Source organism: Dendrobates tinctorius, unplaced genomic scaffold, assembly GCF_039654945.1.
Source record: "Dendrobates tinctorius isolate UK_male_01 unplaced genomic scaffold, ASM3965494v1 ptg000032l, whole genome shotgun sequence".
In the NCBI taxonomy this organism is placed as follows: domain Eukaryota; kingdom Metazoa; phylum Chordata; class Amphibia; order Anura; family Dendrobatidae; genus Dendrobates; species Dendrobates tinctorius.
The window spans coordinates 19,630,650-19,653,244 of NW_027361700.1; the positions used below are offsets into that span (position 1 = coordinate 19,630,650).

Sequence of the window (22,595 nt, forward strand, 5' to 3'; positions counted from 1 at the left end):
ATACACTTGATATCTGCAACAGATGTGGTATGCAATGTACCGCCGGAATGGTTACAGGTCCTGGTACTGCAGGAGCGGCTTCAGGTAAAAGTATTGCTGATGCAGCTTCAAGCTCAGGTACTGCCAAGAGCGGCATTATTATTATATATTATTATAGCACCATTTATTCCATGGCACTTTACATGTGAGAAGGGGTATACATAATAAAAACGTAAAGTAATCTTAAACAATACAAGTCACGACTGGTACAGGAGGAGTGAGGATCCTGCCCGCTAGAGCTCACAATCTACAAGAGATAGGTGAGAATACAGTAGGTGAGGGTAGAGCTTGTCGTGCCGCGGTTTGGTCGATCGGTGATTACTGCAGGTTGTAAGCTTATCGGAAGAGGTGGGTCTTCAGGTTCTTTTTGAAGGTTTTCATAGTAAGCGAGAGTCTGATATGTTGGGGTACAAAATTCCAGAGTGGGGGGGGGATGTGCGGGAGAAATCTTGTATGCGATTGTGGGAAGAGGAGATAAGAGGGGAGTAGAGAAGGAGATCTTGTGAGGTTCAGGCGCATCAGGCCAAGATACTGCAAGAACGGTATCAGGCACAGTTACTGTCAATGCGGTTTCAGGCTCAGGTACCACCAGAGTGACATCAGGCACAGTTACTGCCAGTGCAATTTGAGGTTCAGGTACCGCCAAAGTGGCATCAGGCTCTGGTACTACTGGTGCGGCTACAGGCTCAGGTACCGCCAGAGCGTCATCAGGCACAGGTACTGCCGGTGTAGTTACAAGCTCAGGTTCTGTCAGAGCGGCATTAGGAACAGGTACTGCCAGTGGGGTTACAGGCTCAGGTACCACCAGAGCGGCATCAGGCACATGTACTGCCGTGGGGTTACAAGCTCAGGTTCTGTCAGAGCGGCATCAGACACAGGTACTGTCGGTGCGGTTACAGGCTCAGGGACCTCCAGAGCGGCATCAGGCACTGCCGTAGCAGGATCAGGCGCATCAGGCCCAGGTACTGCAAGAACGGTATCAGGCACAGTTACTGTCAATGCGGTTTCATGCCCAGGTACCGCCAGAGCGGCATTAGGCATAGCTACTGCCGGTGCCGTTGCAGGCCCAGTACCGCCATAGTAATATCAGGCATAGGTACTGTCGGTGCAGTTACAGGCCCAGGTACCACCAGAGCGCCATCAGGCACAGGTAATGCCGATGCGGTTACAAGCTCAGGTTCTGTCAGAGCGGCATCAGGCACAGGTACTGCCAGTATGGCTTCAGGGTTTAGGTACTTCAAGAGCAGTGTCTGGGCTCAGTAACTGATGGAGCGTCATCATGGTACCGATGGCCCGGCATCAGGGTAGGTGGCTCAGGTGTGGCTTCAGGGTTCAGGACTACAAAACATGGGATAAAGGAAACGATTCAGACTCATACAACACAGGATACAGGGACCTGGCAACACTAATAAATGGAGAACACTGCTCATGCACCTCCTGTCATTAGAGATACAATACAAGTCAATGTTGTCGATTAAATAAAAGTCTGTATAATGTAGTTTCTATTTTCCCAAAGCTTTGTTCTACCGCAGAGAAATTAACTTATGAAACAATATGCAAATGAGTCAGAAAGTGCATTGGGGAGTGACAAATAGCTTTCTTTGCCTTGGGGCCCTGCTACATTCTGCGCTCAGGGCCAAACCCCTCTAGATGATGCTCAGCAAGGTAGCTCTCAAGAATCCTCGATCTGATCCTGGAACTTGGCCATTGTTCGGCTTTCGCGTTAGTGGGTTGCCCTCTCAGGGCTGCGGGGTACTCGGTACCGGGCCGGTGTCAGTGGGATGTGTCACAGCAGCGGTGACCCGGACCGTGGCCCTGGGCACCCAAGTAATAGGAAGATGTGAATGGTGGAATGTAGCTAAATAAATAGTTCATGACGCCACCTGTGGTGTTCGGCAAGGGAGGTGTTCAGCCGACGCTGCAGACAGATCCTCCGGGACAGATGGTGTGGTGCAGCAATGATGTTATAGCCCTCCACAGGCAGGGCTGTTGTCCCAGGGCAGTGTAGATGTGGAGACACTTAGATGGTGCAGTGTTTGGCGCAGGGGATGTAGCAGTGCCAGGAGGACGGACGCAGGAAGGAATGGAGGACACCAGGGCATGTAGTTCCAAAGCTTTACTCACAGTCTGTAGTGCCCGCTTCTTTGTCGTGTCCTCCGGGACAGGGACTCAGTCAACCTCCAGGCAAGATGGAATGCTCCCTTCCACGCTCCGCCAACTTATGTGCCTTTTCTGAACGTCTCCTCTATAGCGCCTTTAAGTGTGAAGATCTCCTAGTACTGAGTTACACTGGAGTTCCTCCTGACAGATGTTCCCAAGAACTCTACTTGTACGGCAGACAGCTGTAGCCTGCTTCGGGGACTCTCTACTCCTAAGTCCCGGCTCTCTATCCGTGTTGCTGTTGTGACCTCAAGTCTTAGATGGGAGTAGTGCATTTACAGCCCACTACTCCACCGGTGTCTGCTGCAGAACCATTAGTGTCCACACAACCTCAGGGACCGGGCCCCAGCCTCGCGCTTAGAACTTCTAGGCAGGGTTCTTCCTCTAACCCTCGTCCTCTGTGTTCCCTTTCACTCCTACGTTCCGTACTTGTCTTTCTCTCCTATGGAAGCTCAGGCTTCGGTTCAATGTCTTTCTCCTTCTTTCCTTTCCCGTGCCAGCTGGCTCAGATCACTGAGGCAGCTGCAGCACTCCTTCTTCCATCCCTCTTCCAGGGATCCCCGCTTCTCTCCGAGTGGCTTCCTCTCTCAGACTGACCCTCTGACTGAACCTCTAATCCTAAACCATCCCGCTCTTTTATATGTATTCTCAACTCCACCCACCTCCCAGCACATTTAGTGTTCCAAGCAGGGAACCACCAAAGGTGCTCTGCTTCTCTCTAAGCAAGGAGCCGCAATGTGGTTTTGCTGAACTACTCTATTGTGTGGGGTGTGAGTGTTGGAGCGTGGTCAGGAGCCTCCAACTTACCTGGATGGTGGGGCACCACACCTTAGGAGAAGGTGCAGTACCTCTGTGGCGACTGAGCCTCAGGGGCGCCACATTACAAATTAGCTCAGCAGTTTCCCAACTATCAATATGGGAGTCTGAGAAACAAACTACTGCAAAGGGTGATAAATGGGTGAATGCAGTGTATCGACCTGTGTCCATCCTCTGGAGGAGTGCGGCTTCACATGTTACCGAGTAATTCCTCAACATCATTCTGAATAATCTGCAAATAAATGTGCATTAGTAGCAAGAGAATTGTTTGCAGATTTCCCTGTAAATTCCACCCCTTCCAATAAAAGGGTGAAATCCGGACCTAAATCCATAAAGGTTTTGCGACAGATAGGACATGCTGCAGATCTATAATCCCAATGAGTTGCTTTTTCCCCTTTTGTTTTAATGACTGGTAGAGTAGGGATGAGCGATATTGCCCAATATTGTATCGGAATTCCGATTTCCGATATTGGAAAATATCGGATATCAGAATTTCCGATTTCCGATATCAATGCAAGTCAATGGGAGAAAAAAATCGGAATGACAAAATGACCACTACAGTGCTATATAATGGATAACATGGAGGGAAAACACCTCAGGATAATGGGGAAGGCGTTTGCAGAGGCAGAGGAGCAAAAAATCGCTAGCAAAATGCACAGAGCGAAAGCTGTAGCAGGAAAACTGGTCGCCATCTTCTTAACAGCGGTGTTTTTTCTTTGGGTTAGGATTAGTTGGGGTAGGGTTAGGGTTTATGGTTAGTAGGGTAAGGGTTAGGGTTAGTAGGGTTAGGGTTAGTTAGGGTTAGTAGAGTCAGGGTTTACGGTTAGGGTTATGCTTATAGTTAGTAGGGTTAGGGGTTATGGTTATGGTTAGTAGGGTTAGGGGTTAGGATTAGTAGGGTTATGGTTAGGGGTTAGGGTTTAGGGTTAGGCTTAGTAGGGTTAGGGTAAGGGTTAGGGTTAGAGGCTCAGAGGCTGAAGGATTATGGGATTTCCGATGTGAAAAAAATATCGGAATCAGAAAACGAAATTCCGATATCGCAAATATCGGGCCGATTTCCGATATTTCAATATCGGAAAGCTCATCCCTACTGGTGAGTATCTCAGGAGCCACGCAGAAAGGGAAAACCAAAGCCAGCATCCAAAATGAACAAAACCTTGTATTTATTAAAAATATACAGTCATGGTCAAAAGTGTTGGCCCCCTTGCAATTCCAGAAAATGAAGTATTTCTCCCAGAAAATTATTGCTATTACACATAAAAAGAAAATACTCCAAAAAAACATCTTATTACAATGTTGTAAAGTACGAAGATGATGCCTCATAAAGTCTCCGTGTGGAGACGACTCTCATAAAGACTGAGAAAAAATAGGAGAAATAGAGTCCAAATCCATTTCAAACATGTACATATTTATTACCAGTAAAAAGGCACATAACAGAGATACAGGGTAGTGAAAAAACAATAAAATGGGTAATCACATTAGTAACCCGGAGCCAGAAGAGAAAAACAAGTCAGCAGCCTGATCACAAGCATGAATACCCAAAAACTACTCCAAGAAAAAATTGTGCAAGAGAAATATCAAATGTTAGTCCACAAAGAGTTTATACTAAACGGAATTCGTTATATTGTAAATTGCACATAGCCCGAATAATATATGCCAATGCCCATTAATAGTGGGATAGGTGTAAACAACCAATGTTGTAATGGATTGTGCGGCCCCTGTCGGTCAAAGGATAGTCTAATAGTTGGCACAATTGTCTGTGCACGATATATGTAAAAGAGCAGGGAAAGCAGACTCCGTCATATTATTGGTTGTAATATAGCGTTTAGGGTAAAAATATGATAGTCACAACAATGTGCCGCCCAAGCAGCACGTTATTCAGCATATTGCACAAAATTCGCGGAGGATGAAAGAAAATTATCTTAAAGGGGTTGTCCCGGCTTTTCACATAATCTCAGTACATATCTGGGCTGCAGCATTATGACAATAAGTAATTTACTTTCTGTCAATAGTTTGCACGGTTTTCTAGATATTCTGAACAAAACATCCAAGGGGGAGTGTTATGGCATTGAAATGAGAACTAGACGTAACCTCCTACTCTACTCCAAACATGCCCTCTATAGCAACAACCCCACCCTCCATAGCTACAGGCCCTCCCCGTCCACATGGAGAAGCCCTCCTCACACAGTAACAAATTCTTCCCCTCCAGCAGCCTCACTGCAGAGAGCAGACCACCCAGCATCTCCTCCCCCAGACACACGCTGAACAGTGATCTATGGAAAGTGAAAGTAATGAGGAGGAGGGAAAATCGTCCTGTATTCTGGGCCACTCCATGATTACAATACATAACTCATTATCAGTAATTCCTTCCCTCACTGTCCCAGGCTGCTGGCAGCAGTGAGAACAGACTGTGTGATGACCAGTGAGGGGGGTCTGCAGCTTCTAATCTGCACAGGGGATGGCAGTCACTGATGTAATCTGTTGTGTGACAAAGCCTCTGCTGTGTGAATGAGACAGCTCTGTTTCACTGGTCTTCACACAGCAGCAGATTTGGTGCAGTGTATGTGTGAGCACTGTGTCTCTAATGACACAAATACTGATGGGAGCAGCCTGTCCCAGAATACAGGACGATTCTTCATTTGGACGGGGAGGGCTACACTATTTTGTAATATACTTTGCCTCTCAGTTGCTCACTTGCTTAAATAATTATTCTCAAATTAGTAAATTATCCACTAATTTATTGATCATTGACAGACAGTCCGACTGCTGGCAGTCACAACAATCCTGGGAACGGGGCTATAAAATCCTGGAAACGGTCTCTGCATAGTCTAGTCTTGAATGGGGTTCAGGTGTGCATACTCAACCTCCGCTCTTTGGGACTGTCGGAGAAGTCTGAGTACATTGCTGCGCTATGTGCGGCAGCCCCATAATCAATTAAAGGAATGGAGATCGAGCATGTGGACCCCAACTCCATTCAAGATGGGACTGTGCCCAATTCTTGGGATTGCTGGGGGTCACATCAGTCAGACCCACAAAGATAGGTGGGTTATTCTGGGTCACCCTCCCCAGGCCGTGGGGTACTCGGTCCTGGGCCGGTGTCAGGGGGATGTGTCACAGCAGCGGTGACCCGGTCCGTGGCCCTGGGCGCCCAAGTAATCAGGGGTGTTGAATGGTGGTTTGTAGTTAATGGAATAGTTCGTGACTCCACCTGTGGTGTTCGGCAAGTGGGATGTTGGACTGACGCTGCATGCAGATCCTCTGGGGCTGGTGGTGTGTTGCAGCCAAGATGGTGAAGCTCCCCACAGGTGGAGCTGTAGCGCCAGGGCAGTGTAGATGTAGGGGCAGAGGAGAGGTGCAGGTGGTGTAGAAGCTGATACCCAGATGTAGAGGTACAGGGTGTGCTGGTGCAGGAATAATTGGAGGACACCAGGGCGTGCAGTTCCAAAGCTTTACTCAGTTTGTGGCACACACACATGCCTGCCTCCGTGCTGTGTCCTCTGGGTCAGGGACTCAGTCAACCTCCAGATCAGATGGAATGCTCCCTTCCAACACTCCGCTAACATGTGCCTTTCTGAACGTCTCCTCTTATAGCGCCTTTAAGTGTGAAGTACTCCTAGTACTGAGTTACACTGGAGTGCCTCCTGACAGATGTTCCCAAGAACTCTACTTGTACGGCAGACAGCTGTAGGCTGCTTCGGGGACTCCTCTCTCCTGAGTCCCGGATCACTATTCCCGTTGCTGTTGTGCCCCCAAGTCTTAGATGGGAGTAGTGCATTTACAGCCCACTACTCCACCGGTGTCTGCTGCAGGACCTTCAGTATCCATACATCCTCAGGGACTGGGCCCCGGCCTTGCGCTTAGAACTTCTAGGCAGGGTTCTCCTCTAACCCACGTCCTCTCTGTTCCCTTTTACTCCTTCGTTCCGTACTAATCCCTCTCTCTCATAGAAGATCAGTTTCAGTCCAATGTCTTTCTCCTTCTTTCCTTTCCTGTGCCAGCTGGCTCAGATCACTGAGGCAGCTGCAGCACTCCTTCCTCCATCCCTCTTCCAGGGATCCTCACTCCTCTCCGAGTGACTCTCTCTCTCACCCCTCACTGGCTGACTGACTGACTGAAAACCTAAACCCTCCCGCTCTTTATGTATTCTAAACTCCACCCACCTCCCAGCACGGTTCGTGTTCCAAGCAGGGAGCCACCAAAGGTGCTCTGCTACACTCCAAGCAGGGAGCCGCAATGTGGCTTTGCTGAACTACCATGTTGTGTGGGATGCGAGTGTTGGAGCGTGGTTAGGAGCCTCCAACTCACCTGGATGGTGGGGTACCACACCTCAGGAGGAGGTGCAGTACCTCTGGGGCAACTGAATCCTCAGGGGCACCACATTCCCCCCAGTTAAACACAGCACGTCCGCGTGCTGCAAATCAGAGTTAACAATACAGGAACATACAAAATTTTGTAATGCTGAATAAACATGTCTTATACTAAACTTCCTAATATAGGAGGCACAGTTTCTTGAACGTTACAAACAAATTAACTGTCTAAATCTTAAATTATGCTACTTAATTTAAAGTGCTATATAAGCAAACTCAATATCAATTCACATTTGCTAGCAACACATCTCCTTTTCACTATCTTTCACATTCTCCTCCTTCTACTGTCTCTTCTAGACATAGGATGACAACCGTGGATACCTGGTTCGTCACCTGTACTTTTTGATTCTATATTCACATCCTCAACATCTTTATTCAAAGTTCTGTAAACATTCACTATATTTTTTCTCTCAGTTATACTCTATAAAATCTGTCATTAAAACATTATCAGTTTCTATCTTTCTGTTTCAAAAAAAATATATTAACCATTATCAATAAGTGCTAAAGGTAGACACGAGTCTGGAAATGTCCTTAAGATAAGATAATTCTTCTAAGTGCTGGACACCGCTCCCAGCCGGGATTTCTTGCAGTGTCCTTAGTTGGAGCCATGCCCCAGATGAGGAAGTCCGTATCCTCAAAAGAAGACCTATGTAAAACCAAGAGAGAACACCTAAAGAGGTGCAAACTATTTACAAGGACAGTTCTGGACCATTCAGCGTTCATGATCTCTGCAGTTCAATATGAAAGCTGCCAATCAAAACTGGGCAACAACTGGAAAAACCAAAACTAAACCATGATAGGAAAACAAAAGGCACAACAGTGTAAATACCCTCCTGGGTAACGAGAGTTAGTTATTGGTTAGCGCTGCAGCCTTGCAGCGCTGGGGTCCTGGGTTCGAATCCCACCAAGGCCAACATCTGCAAGGAATTTGTATGTTCTCCCCGTGTTTGCGTGGGTTTCCTCTGGGCACTCCGGTTTCCTCCCACATTCTAAAGACATACTGATAGGGAATTTAGATTGTGAGCCCCATCGGGGACAGTGATGATGATGTGTGCAAACTGTAAAGCGCTGCGGAATATGTTAGCGCTATATAAAAAATAAAGATTATTAGATTATTATTATTATTTTTGCTAGTGGTGGTCTCCTCCTGGGGTTTCTGGAAACTGGTGATTAGGTCTGTCTCCAGGGAGAAACTTTGGGCGTCTTCATCTTGTTGCTGGTTGCTTGCCAAAGGGCATGGTGGCAACAACTGGTGCGATTGCGGCCTAGGACATCGATGCTGGGGTAAAGGGAACCCATGATGCATATCAATACCCAGCAACTGTTCCTCACTGGTGGGTGGTTCCGGTACCCTGGTGCGGGGCCTAACATCCGTGGAGGCCACGGCCCGTTGACGCTGATAGGCGGCTACGTGGGGGTTTTCCGGCCAGGGGATCTCGATGTCACTATCCCAAAGCGACCTAGACTCCTCCAAGCCGTGAAGATGTCGGATTGTGCGTGCCTGCTCCAGCCGTACCCTTTTCAGTAGGGACCTCCATCACCTCCCCATCTCCGACAGCCTAGTGCTCCCAGCCGACTCCTCCAACTGAACCATTTCGAGTTCCCGCAAGCCAGCCTCTGACAACGTGAAGTCGGGGGGCAACCCATTAGGGGGGCCGGGGTATATACCTGGTGCTTCCCGGCGGTGCGGTCTCTGCTCCGGTGCAGCAATGGTGTCAGCGGGTCCCGTTCGGTGGAATGCCTGGGACGGCGGCAGAGCTAAGGGCGGCTCCGGGTCCGCAGGGGCCTCTGGAAGGACCTGTGCAGCTGCGTCAGGTCCGGACGGAGGCTCTTCTTCCGCTCCCAGGGCCTGGTACAACTCCTCCGGTGGTGGCGGCAGAGGGAAAACGATACGTGCTGCCAGTGGTATGGCAGCGGTCGCAGGCTCCACGGAGTCTTCCTGGACAGAGTCTGGTGCAGCAGCGGCGGGTACCGGTGTGGCGGGTACCGCAGGTGTAGGCCCCTCCTGGGCGCGCTGCAGGTTCAAGGTCCATAGCGCTTCCTGCCTCAGTTGCAGGCTGTGCTTCAGCTGGGCTATTTCTTCCTCCAGCTGCTGGCGATTCATCTCGGACACTGGGTTGGAGCCTTCAGCCATGGCGCCAAGGAGATCCGGCATGACCTCCTTGCGCTCCGCAGGCCTCCTCCCGTCTCTCTCCAAAATGGCGTTTTGGCGTTCTTCTTCCTGCCTCGGCCCCTTTCCCGCCATTGGCTTCTGCCCCTACTTCTTGGGGCAGCGTCTTCTTCCAGCGTCTCCATACCAAGCCAGTATACGAACCCCTCGGGGTGGGCCATGTTGCCGTTGCATAGTAATTCAGGCAGGGGAGGCCCAGGACAGTTCGTAGCCTTTTCTTAGGACCTCCCATGTTGTCACGCCCTTCTTCACCGCGCCAGCGGCCATTTTTAACATTCATTTTACAGTCTATCAAATTGGGTCTCCTGCACATTATCAAAAGTTTTAAGTCCAACAAATCTTAGGCACACAGAACCCGATGGCATCAAGTCTCGTCATCCTGTTTGTGACGCCAAAATTGGGTCGCCCTCCCAGGGCCGTGGGGTACTCGGTACCGGGCCGGTGTCAGGGGGATGTGTCACAGCAGCGGTGACCCGGTCCGTGGCCCTTGGCGCCCAAGTAATCAGGGGTGTTGAATGATGGTTTCTAGTTAATGGAATAGTTCGTGACGCCACCTGTGGTGTTCGGCAAGTGGGATGTTGGGCCGACGCTGCATGCAGATCCTCTGGGGCTGGTGGTGTGTTGCAGACAAGATGGTGAAGCTCCCCACAGGTGGAGCTGTAGCCCCAGGGCAGTGTAGATGTAGGGGCAGAGGAGAGGTGCAGGCGGTATAGAAGCTGATACTCAGATGTAGAGGTACAGGGTGTGTTGGCACAGGAATAATTGGAGGACACCAGGGCGTGCAGTTCCAAAGCTTTACTCACTGTTTGTAGCATACACACATGCCTGCCTCCGTGCTGTGTCCTCTGGGTCAGGGACTCAGTCAACCTCCAGATCAGATGGAATGCTCCCTTCCAACACTCCGCCAACATGTGCCTTTCTGTACTTCTCCTCTTATAGCGCCTTTAAGTGTGAAGTACTCCTAGTACTGAGTTACACTGGAGTGCCTCCTGACAGATGTTCCCAAGAACTCTACTTGTACGGCAGACAGCTGTAGCCTGCTTCGGGGACTCCTCTCTCCTGAGTCCCGGATCACTATTCCCATTGCTGTTGTGCCCCCAAGTCTTAGATGGGAGTAGTGCATTTACAGCCCACTACTCCACCGGTGTCTGCTGCAGGACCTTCAGTATCCATACATCCTCGGGGACTGGGCCCCGGCCTTGCGCTTAGAACTTCTAGGCAGGGTTCTCCTCTAACCCACGTCCTCTCTGTTCCCTTTTACTCCTTCGTTCCGTACTAATCCCTCTCTCTCATAGAAGATCAGGTTTCAGTCCAATGTCTTTCTCCTTCTTTCCTTTCCTGTGCCAGATGGCTCAGATCACTGAGGCAGCTGCAGCACTCCTTCCTCCATCCCTCTTCCAGGGATCCTCACTCCTCTCCGAGTGACTCTCTCTCTCACCCCTCACTGGCTGACTGACTGACTGAAAACCTAAACCCTCCCGCTCTTTATGTATTCTAAACTCCACCCACCTCCCAGCACGGTTCGTGTTCCAAGCAGGGAGCCACCAAAGGTGCTCTGCTACACTCCAAGCAGGGAGCCGCAATGTGGCTTTGCTGAACTACCATGTTGTGTGGGATGCGAGTGTTGGAGCGTGGTTAGGAGCCTCCAACTCACCTGGATGGTGGGGTACCACACCTCAGGAGGAGGTGCAGTACCTCTGTTGCAACTGAATCCTCGGGCGCCACAATTCCCTATTCATAGGATAAGGGATAACCTACTATCTTGGATAATAAACCGTAAATTCAACTTTATTTAAAGGGAATCTGTCTGTAGGATCAAATCTCCTAAGCCGTCTATATGGGCATGCAGGTCATAGAAAGCTGAAGAAAGAGCAGTGAGATTATGGAACTCTCTGCTATATGATGTTGTAATGAGTGATTCCCTACTAAAATTTAAGAGGGGACTGGATGCCTTTCTTGAAAAGTATAATATTACAGGGTATATACACTAGTTTCCTTAATATTGCGTTGATCCAGGGAGGTAGTCTGATTGCCGTATGTGGAGTCGGGAAGGAATTTTTTTCCCAATGTGAAGCTTACTGTTTGCCACATGGGGTTTTTTTTTACCTTCCTCTGGATCAACATGTTAGGGCAGGTTAGGATAGGATATGGGTTGAACTAGATGGACTTAAAGTCTCCCTTCAACCTTAATAACTATGTTACTATGAAAATGATACCTTCATATCTGAGATCTGATGTCTCATTCCAGTGATATCCACGTTTTCCTTGTATGTAAATGAGCTTTTAAGCTTTATGGGACAGACATAGATCTATCTGAGAATCTACTTCCAGAGTCTATTTTAACCCCTTCACCACCTTGGGTTATTCCATTTTTGACTTTTTTTTTTTTCGCTCCCCTTTTTCCCAGAGCCTTAACATTTTTATTTTTCCATCAATATTGCCATTTGTTTTTTGTGCAGGATGAGTTGTACTTTTGATAGACAACATTGGTTTTACCATATAATGTACTGGAAAACAGAAAAAAATTCAAAGCGTGGTGAAATTGCAAAAAACGTGCAATTCTACAATTGATTTTTTTTTCTCATGTTCACTAAATGAAAACTGACCTGCCATTATGATTCTCCAGGTCATTACAATTTCATAGACACCAAACATGTCTAGGTTCTTTTTTATTTAAAGGGAATCTGTCACCGATTTTTTGCCCTATTAGCTGCCGTGTTGTGAGTTCATTTTCCCCTTCACCATTGAGGTCTGATGAATTCCCTCTTCTGGTGAAGGAAGGTAGTGAGGCTGATTACAAAGCACCTGAGCAGAATGATGATGACTGGGTGACTGGGATTGCTGACTGGATATAAGGCAGCCGACGCCCTTCTGCCTTGCGGGTGATTACTCTGAGGGATTCTTGGAGACGAGTCTGATTCCTGCTCCTCAAAAGCTAAGTTTTCTGCTCTACTTTTTGCATTTGTGTTTTGGTTTTGTTTTGCCTTGTTTTTCTGGATTTCTGCCTTTCCCTGCTGGGTGAGCTGAATTCCTTTTTGCTCTGTCTTCAGATAATACCTGAGTACTGATATAGTCTTTTTGAAGCCTAGCGTCTTCAGGGCTTTTTTCCCTATCAGTCTGTTGGCTCTTGTTTTTGAGAGGGTTTTGGCGGATTGCAGACAGCAGCTTTTCTATTCTGTCCTATTTGGTTGGCTTGGGCCCCATAGTTTGCTCGGCCTGTCTTTCTATCTGTATGGGTGTTTTTTCGTCTTGCTTCGCCGTCATTGTATGTTGGGGGCTGCCTGTTGCTTTGGGGTCTGCTCTGGGGCAGTTTGGATTTCCCTTTCTGTCTTTGGGCTGTGTAGTTCTACGGCTGTGATCGGGGGGTCTGGGGCGCCGTGGGAGCCCCCCGCGGCTGCTGCTGGCTGTTGTTGTTGGGTTCAGGGGTCTGCGGTCCGGTGGCTGCCGGCTTCTCTGGTTTTCTGGACTTGGCTGGTGTTTCTGTTTTTGCCTCCTATGGTGACTCATTCATAAAACTGCCGGCATAGACATCGGGGTCTTATCTACAGCATTCTGTAATGCTGTAGATAAGCCCCCGATGTAACCTGAAAGAGAAGAATAGCTTAGTTACTCACCGATAAAGGTGTTTCTCGGAACCCATGACAGCACCACGGAAAGAGGGGGTCCGCCCATCAAGGACAGGAACCTACAGATAAAAAGGCGACACCTCTCCTCCGCCCCCAGTTGGTTACAGAGCATCAGAGGGTCTCCCGGTTAGTTAACAACAAAAGTATATACATAACATTATAATATTGCATATTATGGAGAAGCACCGTGTCTAACAAAAACACTTTGCACACATTAACTCGTGCTCACCGCACACGTGAAGGGGGGGGGGGAAATAAGCGGGTGCTGTCATGGGTTCCGAGAAACACCGTTATCGGTGAGTAACTAAGCTATTCTCTCTCACACATGACAGCACCACGGAGAGAATTTCAGAGATTGGTAGCTAAGGGAGGGACCACTGCCTGAAGGACCCTTCTCCCAAAGGTCAGGTCAGACGTAGAGGCTAGATCTAAGCGATAGTGCCTGAAAAAGGTAGAAGGTGTTGACCAGGTGGCCGCCTTACAGATCTGCTCTATTGATACCTCTAATCTTTCTGCCCATGAGGTCACCATTGCCCTTGTAGAATGAGCTTTTAAACCCTCCGGGATGGTATTCCCACTGGATGAATACGCCAGGGCAATCGCATCCCGTATCCACCTTGCTAGGGTACTCTTGGATGCCTTGAGTCCCTTCCGAGGTCCCTGGAAACACACAAAGAGACCCTTCCTTCCTACATCCCTTGGTGGCCTCTAAGTACTGAACTGGGCACCTCTTTACATCCAGGGTGTGAAATTTCTCCTCTCCCCTATTCCTAGGGTTTGGGCAGAAGGAAGGAAGGACCACTTCTTGGGACCTATGGAAGTGTGTTGACACCTTAGGTAGGTATGCTGGGTCAGGTTTTAATATGACTCTATCATCTAGGATTTTAGTGAATGGGGGTATTACTGACAAAGCTTGAATATCGCTCACTCTGCGAGCGGATGTTAGGGCTACTAAAAGGATAGTCTTTAATGATAGGGTTTTTAGGGGTGCTGACTGGATGGGCTCGAATGGGGGCCCTGTTAGTGCAGACAACACTAGGTTTAGATCCCATGATGGTATTTTCTGAGTGGTTATTGGTCTAGACCTGGCTGCAGCCCTCATAAACCGTGCCACCCAAGGGTTGCCTTCCACATCCTGGTTATAAAGGGCACCTAGAGCCGCTATCTGTACCTTCAATGTATTAGTTGCCAGCCCCTGCTCTAACCCTTTTTGCAGGAATTTGAGAATTTTGTCAATTTGTATTCCATCCTGAACCCTTACCCCGGAGCTGGATAGAAATTTCCTCCAAGTTCTACCGTAGGCTCTGGTTGTGATCGGTTTCCTACTCTTTTGTAGCGTTGAAACCAGGTTTTCTGAGAACCCCCTCAGCAGTGCCCTTTCAAATTCCATGCTGTTAAATGGAGGTTCACTGCCCGAGGGTGTAACACGGGACCTTGGGACAGAAGGTCGGGGAGATCTGGTAGAACCCAGGGGTCGGTTATTGACAGAATCCTCAGCCAGGAAAACCAAGTTCTTTTTGGCCAAAACGGGGCTATTTGTATCATTTGTGCCCTGTCTTCTCCGACTTTCCTTATGACTGCCGGAATGAGAATGGGTGGTGGAAAGGCATACATTAGGCCCTGCGTCCATGGAAGCATAAACGCATCCAGGGTCCGGGGATTCCCCCTGGGGTCTAGGGAACAAAATGCTTCTACTTTTTTGTTTTTGTGGTCGGCAAACAGATCCATGTCCGGGGTTCCCCACATTTTTACGATTTTCCGAAAAATGGACTGTTTTAGAACCCAATCCCCTTGATGTAGCTGGGTGTGACTTAGGAAGTCTGTTGTCTGGTTTTCTGCTCCCCGTATGTGTAATGCAGAGAGGGATAGTAGGTTTTTCTCGGCTAGCGTGAATATTTCGGAGGATGTGTTCATTAGTATTCGGGACCTGGTTCCCCCCTGAAGATTTATGTAGGCCACCGTCACTCGATTGTCCGAAAGTATGCGGACATGATGTCCCTTTAATATTGGTAGAAAGTGTGTTAGGGCGTAGCCTACTGCCAACAGTTCCTTTTGGTTTGAGGAGGCTTCTAGTTCCTGACCTCCCCATTCCCCCTGAGCCACCCTGTTGCTCATATGTGCTCCCCATCCCTTGGGACTGGCATCCGTGGTGATTATGTGTGTGACTTTTATCACCCAGGGAATCCCTTTGGACAGGTTGTTTCTGTTTCCCCACCAAGCTAGGGAACGAATAGTTTTGGAGTCTAGTGTGACATTTCCTTCCAAGTGACCTCTTAAAGCTGACTGGTTGGCTAAAACATCCCATTGGAGATCTCTCGTATGTAGCTGTGCCCACTGGACCGCCGGCAGGCAAGCGGAGAGGGACCGTAATAGTGACATTGCTTCCCTTAGCGTCATGGAAGGGTTCTGTGTCGCTCTTGCTACCATCTGGGCGATCCTCTCCTTTTTGTGGTCTGGCAGGTAACACTCCTGGGTGTTTGAGTCCAGTGTCAGGCCTAGGAACTCCTGGACTTTTCTGGGCTCCAGCCTTGATTTTTTCAGGTTTAGGAGCCAGCCGAGGTTTTTTAGAGTGTCCATCACTCTGTCCCCCTGTTCCCTGCATCTTTTGGCCGAGTCGCTCGCTATTAAAAAGTCGTTCAGATATGGGACTATTAAAACATCTTGTTCTCTTAAGTGAGCCATCATATCTGCCACTAGTTTCGTGAAGATACGCGTGGCTACCGAAATCCCGAATGGCAGGGCCCTGTACTGAAACTCCCTAATTTCGCCTCCTATGGAGACCGCAAGTCTGAGGTATTCTTGGGAGTCTTTGTGGATGGGAACGTGATAGTAGGCATCGCTGAGGTCTAATACTACCATGAAGCAATGTGGAGAGAGAATTTTGATGGTTGACTTGATCGACTCCATTTTGAATTTTTCATTTTTGACGTAATCGTTCAGCCTCTTTAGATTTATTATTGTCCGGAAGGTACCGTCCGGTTTGGTTACTAAAAAGAGAGGCGAGTAGAACCCTCTGCCTCTCTCTCCCGCGGGGGAACCTCCTGGAGGACTCTTTTGTTCAATAGGCTTAGGACCTCTTTTTTGGGGGCTTCTTGTTCCTTTATTGATGATCTTAGTGGGGTCACCACATATTTTTGAGGTGGGAGAGAGAGGAAGTTTATCCTCAGCCCTGACCCTATCAGATTTAATAACCAGGGGTTGTTCGATATTCTCCTCCAGGCTGGGAGAAAAAAGCTTAGTCTCCCTCCCACCCTGGGCAAACAGTCACTTCGAGGGTTTTTTGTCTCGGGACGTGTTACCGAAGAAGAACCCCCTGTCCCTTCTTCTGTCGTCCCATTTTTGTTCTCTCGGGGGTCTCCTCTGAAAAAACTTTTTGTTTCGAAAAGACCTTTTAAAGCCCATAGGGCCTAGATTTGGGAATCCCTTCTTTTTATCCCCTGCCTTTTGGAGGCTGTCATCCAGCGTTTCCCCGAATAGGAATTTCCCTTCACAAGGGATGGCGCACAGCTTCATCTTAGTTTGTAAGTCTCCTGGCCAGCATTTAAGCCACAGCGTTCTATGGGCTGCGTTTGCCAGGGCTGCCGCTTTGGATGACAACCTTACTGAGTCAGCTGATGAGTCGGCTAAGAAGGCCGCCGCTCCTCTTATGACTGGCATGGATTCCAGGACTTTCTCTCTGAGTGTACCTTCCCTTAGCTGCCTCTCTAGTCGGTCCACCCATACCATGAGGGCTCTGGAGGTACAAGTTGCCGCTATTGCTGGCCTAAGATTTCCTCCTGCTGATTCCCAAGTGCCCTTGAGGAAAGTATCAGCTTTTTTGTCTAAAGGGTCCTTTAGAGTACCCATATCCTCAAAGGGGAGTGCAAATTTCCTTGAGGCCTTTGCGACCACCACGTCTAGCTTCGGGGCTTTGTCCCAGGACGTGGACGCCTCCTCGTCAAATGGGTATTTTCTTTTAAGGGAGGGAACCTTGGAGGTCTTCCTATCTGGTCTCTCCCATTCTTTTTTATCAGGCCCTGTACATTCTCATTTAATGGAAATACTCTGCGTCTCTTTTGGCCCAGTCCCCCGAACATTATGTCCTGGACTGATCTATCGGGTCGAGGGTCTGCTACCCCCATGGTAGACCTTACTGCTTTTACTAACGTGTCCACCTCATCCAGGGGAAAACAATGATGAACCTCTGTTTCCTCGTCTGAGGATGACGAGTCGGTGGGAGGTAACTTCCCCTGACGACGAAACTTCTGACTGGGAGCCTACTACTGTGATTACCGCTCTTAGATCTGAGGCGTAATCCGGGGTTTCATCACAGAGAACTTCCTGTATGCAGGAGTCGCAGAGTTTTTTTTATCCCAGGAAGCCGGTAGCGGGTTGTTACAGGTGGGGCATTCCCTGTTCTTTGTTTTTTTCTTTCTTCTTTCCCTAATAAGGGAAAGAAGTCTATTACAGTGGGGAACATTCACGTAGATCACTTACCCGTATGCGCGGTTGCAGGTACCGGTTCGGGAGGTGGATTCAAATCCCTCACAAGTTGATCCATGGAAGGTGACTTGCTCCTCGCAGTCGATTTGCTCCGCTGCGTTGAGTGGCTACTGGACCGGCCTTTGCGCCCGACCTTTTCCTTTTACCGGCGATGGTGATGTTGCCTGTGCTGCTACTGTTTAGGCTGCTGCATTGGCTGCTCCTTGTGCTGGTCGCTGTCCTCCATGCTCACAGGACGCTTCCAGCATGGAACAACTCCAGCGTTCTCCTTTCGAATTTCCCGGCCGTAACATCACCTCCTTCTCCCAGCCTGCACCGCTGTGCCCCGGGGAGCGCGCAATGCGCATGCGCCGACCGCGGGGACTCGGAAGTCGTCCCTTCATTTCCGGGGCAGCGCCATCTTGGTACACCTCTGTACCACGGCGCTGCCCGCGCGTATGCCGGCGTCCCCCAGCCCCATTCTCCTTTCCGGAGCGGCGACTCGGTCCTCTCCCGCCCGCTCACCCTGTATAGCCCCTCAGCTACAGCGGTGGTGGCTTCAGGTACCGACCCCGCCATGACAGGGGCCTCCCCGCTGCCAGGACTGCGAACGGAACGGCCCTGGACTCCTCTTCTACTGGGTAAGCTGCTGCCGCTGCTGGTTCCACGGGTCACCCGTCAAGGACAGGAACCCAACTGGGGGCGGAGGAGAGGTGCCGCCTTTTTATCTGTAGGTTCCTGTCCTTGATGGGCGGACCCCTTCTCTCCGTGGTGCTGTCATGGGTGAGAAACGCATTATATTATACTCACCGAGGAGGGCAGTCCGGTCCTATGGGTGTCACGTCCGGTCCGGCGCCTCCCTTCTTCATGCGATGACGTCCTCTTCTCCCGTCCTGAAATGGCTCCGGCGCATTGCTCTGCCCTGTTGAGGGTAGAGCAGAATTCTGCAGTGAGCAGGCGCCAGACCTCTCCCGACGCCTGTGCACTGCAGGACTCTGCCCTCAACAGGGCAGAGCAATGCGCCTGCGCCGGAGCCATTTCAGGACGGGAGAAGAGGACGTCATCGCATGAAGACGGGAGGCGCCGGACCGGACGGTGACACCCATCAGATCCGACCGCCCATCTCGGTGAGTACAATATAACATGTTTTTCTTCTCTTTCAGGTTACATCGGTTACATATGTCAATGCCGGCAGCTAATAGGGCAAAAAAGGGTGACAGATTCCCTTTAAGTGGTGAAAAAAAATCCATATAGTTTGTAAACAAAAAAAAATTTTTGCGTGCTGAGCTGATGTTTTTATTGATACCATTTTTGTGTAGATATGATCTTTTGATCACCCGTTATTGCATTTTAATACAATGTTGCTGTGACCAAAACCCGTAATTCTGTTGATTTGATTTTTTTCTCGTTACGACGTTTACCGATTGGATTAATTCGTTTTATATATTGATAGATCAGGCAATTCTGAAAGTGGCGATACCATATATGTGTATTTTTTATTGTTTTATTCTGAATGGAGCAAATGGGGGGTAATTTAAACTTTTACATTTTTTTAATTTTTTTGTTTTACATTTTACTAGCTTCAATAGGCTACTCATAGCAGGGCTCCTGCAGACCCCGGGTTGTCATGCAAAAACATTGGCGATCCCCGGTCATGTGACACAGGCAATGTGTGGGCGAGGATTGTGACGCGCTTCTGGCGTGATCATGTTAAATGCCTCTGTCAGAGATTTACAGAGACATTTAACATGACAACATCGGCAGGTGGATTGCGATTCCACCCGCGGCTGTTAGGGGCACATGTCAGCTGACGTGTGCCGGAAATGTTGCTGGCTCATCGCTGGAGCCCATGTCAAACAGGGGGAGGCGACCTTGGACGTACCTATACATCCAAGGTCATAAAAGGGGTTAAATGAATGCGGACCCTACCAATGTGAGAGATGTAATGACTGACGGCCTTTTCTCCTGATCTACATGTCTCACGCTGGTAACGCCCCATTAATTTAACATAATCTCTTGAAGCAGATTCTCAGGGTATGTGGATTTCTCTGGAATAAGACATCAGATCACAGATATAGAATCATAGAGTTGGAAGGGACCTCCTGGAACATCTGGTCCAACCCCCTGCTCAAAGCAGGATTCGCTAAATCATCCAAGTCAGATGTCTGTCCACCCTCTGTTTGAAGACTTCCATTGAAGGAGAACTCACCACTTCTTGTGGCAGCCTGTTCCACTCATTGATCACTCTGTCAAAAAGTTTTTTCTAATATCTAATCTGTGTCTCCTCCCATTCAGTTTCATCCCATTGCTTCTAGTCTTTCCTTGTGCAAATGAGAATAAAGATGATCCTTCTACAATGTGACAGCCCTTTAGATATTTGTAGACAGCTATTAAGTCTCCTCTCAGTCTTCTCTTTTGCAAACTAAACATTCCCAAATCCTGCAACCTTTCCTCATAAGACAGGGTTTGCAGACCCGGTCACCATTCTGGTCGCTCTTTTCTGAACTTGCTCCAGTTTGTTGATGTCTTTTTTAAAATGTGGTGCCCAAAACTGGACACAATATTCCAGATGAGGTCTGACCAAAGAGGAGTAGAGGGAAATAATGACTTCACGTGATCTAGACTGTATGCTTCTGTTAATACATCCTAGAATTGCATTTGCCTTTTTTGCTGCTGCATCATACTGTTGACTCATATTCAGTCTGTGATCTATTAGTATACACAAGTGGTGGATTGTTTATGGACCTTTTAGTTTTGCCTATAATAAAGGTCTTGGGATTGTTCAAACTTCCCTCGCTCTGCTGATTGTATGGTATCGGAGAAGGACCCCTTGACAGTGTGCCTCAGCAGAACTGGAGTAACATTTCTGGCGTATGGATTGCCACCACTTAGAATGATTTTGTCAGGCTGGTATTGTCACGACCTGTAGCGCCCGGCTCCTCCCCAGCTACACCCAATTTGAGGGAGCTGCCCGAAAAGAAAAGAAATTATGTGCAACTTCTGCAACCTATTTAATGTGTTTTACTTCAGAATTCTGGCGTAAACACCATGATAAATCAGAGCCTTAGTGTGAAAGGACTTTCCCATGTGTATTTACCCTGATTTTTTCCTCCATTTGGGGTGAGGTAGAAGTGGCACATGCCAAAGCAACGTGTAACTGCTAGCTGAGGAACGAGCCCTTATGTAGAAGCTAGGAATCCCGAGGGAAGGATGCCTCTGTGGCTGCCTCGGACGTGCAAGACTAGCCACCTATGAGATGAAATTATCATGAGGAAGTGAGTTGTGTCTTGCAGAGGAGATTGTGAGGGATGGCACAAGATCAGGCTCTGCCTGAGAGGTTGGAAGGTGGCAGCGAGTCCTAAAAGCCCAAGGTTGCACATAGCTATTCTGCAGAATTTTAAGTGAATTGTCTCCTGTTAGAAGATATCCAATAAACCTAAGGTAGAATTCTCTTCTCGTGTGGCTCCCAGTGGAGTACCCCATCTTGAGCACTTTTCGTTATCCGGCGCACGTCCTCCACGATCACCTTTCCATATAAGCAGCCATTAATTTCATATACGTGAAAATTTATAAATTCTTTATAACAGAGACAGGGCATATCGTAGAGATACGTATTCTTGCAGGATTTTATCTCCCTTATATAGCACCATTAATCCCCACAGCACTTTACAGACATTATCATCACAGTCCCCATTGGGGCTCATAGTATAAATTCCCTATCAGTATGACTTCACAGTGTGGGCGGAAACTTAGGTAAACTCAGGGCGAATATACACTCACACTCCTTACAGATGTTTCCCTTGGTGGGATTTGATCCCAGGACCCCAGTGGTAACCAGTGTGCTGCAGGGATGTGCTGCAGGGATCTGCTGGTCTGTGTGTGAAAAGCAGAGACAATTGCTTCTAACTGTACAAAGAGCAGCTCCTTCTTGTCAGTAGCATCTCTTCCAAGCTCCATAAAACAGGGTGTTGTGCTGTCAGAGCACCAGAGAGGTCTCGCAGGGTTTTGCCACTTTAGGTATAGCTGCAGTTAAAGGGGTTGTCCAGTGAAAACAAGAGGATAGGGAATTGCTTAGGCTAGTTTCACATTAGCGTTTTTTTGCGCAGCGCATCGGGCGCATAAAAAACGCAAAGAAAAACGCAAAACAAACGCGCTTTTTTTAACGTCATGCGCACGCTGATGCGTCAAAAAAACGCAGCGTTGCTTGCGTTTTACATGCGTTTGCACATGCGTTTTTAGGTGTGTCATTTTTTCCATTGTCTAAAGAACATTCTAGACTTTTTAAACTCAAAAACGCATGCGCAAAAAAACGCAACCGTGCGCAAGACCATGCGCACGCATGCGTTCCCATAGACTTCAATGTGTTGTTTTTGCGCATTCCGTGCGCATGCGTTTTTTTGCTGAGACAGGGCGCACCAAAAAATGCAACATGTTGCGTCTGGCGCGAAACAAAAAAACGCATGCGCACGAAAACGCAAGTGTGCGCAAGACCATGCGCACGTCATGTTAAACATAGGTGCACAGTGCGCACGATGCGCTGCGCACAAAAGCGCAAATGTGAAACCAGCCTTACTGATTGGTGGGGTCTGCCAATAGGTATTGGCAGAACTGGGAACTTTTACCTGTTAAAATGGATCGGCAGTATGCATGATCGACCATTTCTCCATTCATTCTCTATGGGGAAAAGCTGAGCGCTCGGCAGTCCTCTAGGGAATTCTCGGCGCAGCGGTCCGGCGTGCGCACCTCTCATCCACATCAACAGGATCGGTCAGATCCCCACTGATCTATGAGGTATAGGAGGAGAACTTGTTTTCCCCAGACAACCCCTTTAACGCCCGGCAGCCACTGGTAATAATGCAGCCTCTATGACCAGCAGCTGCTGCCATCTTGTCAGCTGACTTTTCCTTTACTTTCACATGGTTACTACTCCACTGTCTGTGATTGAAAGCGTAACAC

General features: G+C 48.6%; 1 protein-coding gene across 1 annotated transcript in view; it reads right to left on the reverse strand.

The window, feature by feature from the left end:
- The window catches only part of MED1 (mediator complex subunit 1), an 83,655-nt gene extending 61,164 nt beyond the window's left edge, over window positions 1-22,491 (reverse strand). Inside the window, exon 1 of the mRNA XM_073572552.1 lies at window positions 22,262-22,491. Coding sequence (XP_073428653.1) covers window positions 22,262-22,395 — 134 coding nt within the window. The 5' untranslated portion in view covers window positions 22,396-22,491. The remainder of the gene's footprint in view (window positions 1-22,261) is intronic.
- Between the last annotated feature and the right edge of the window lie 104 nt (window positions 22,492-22,595).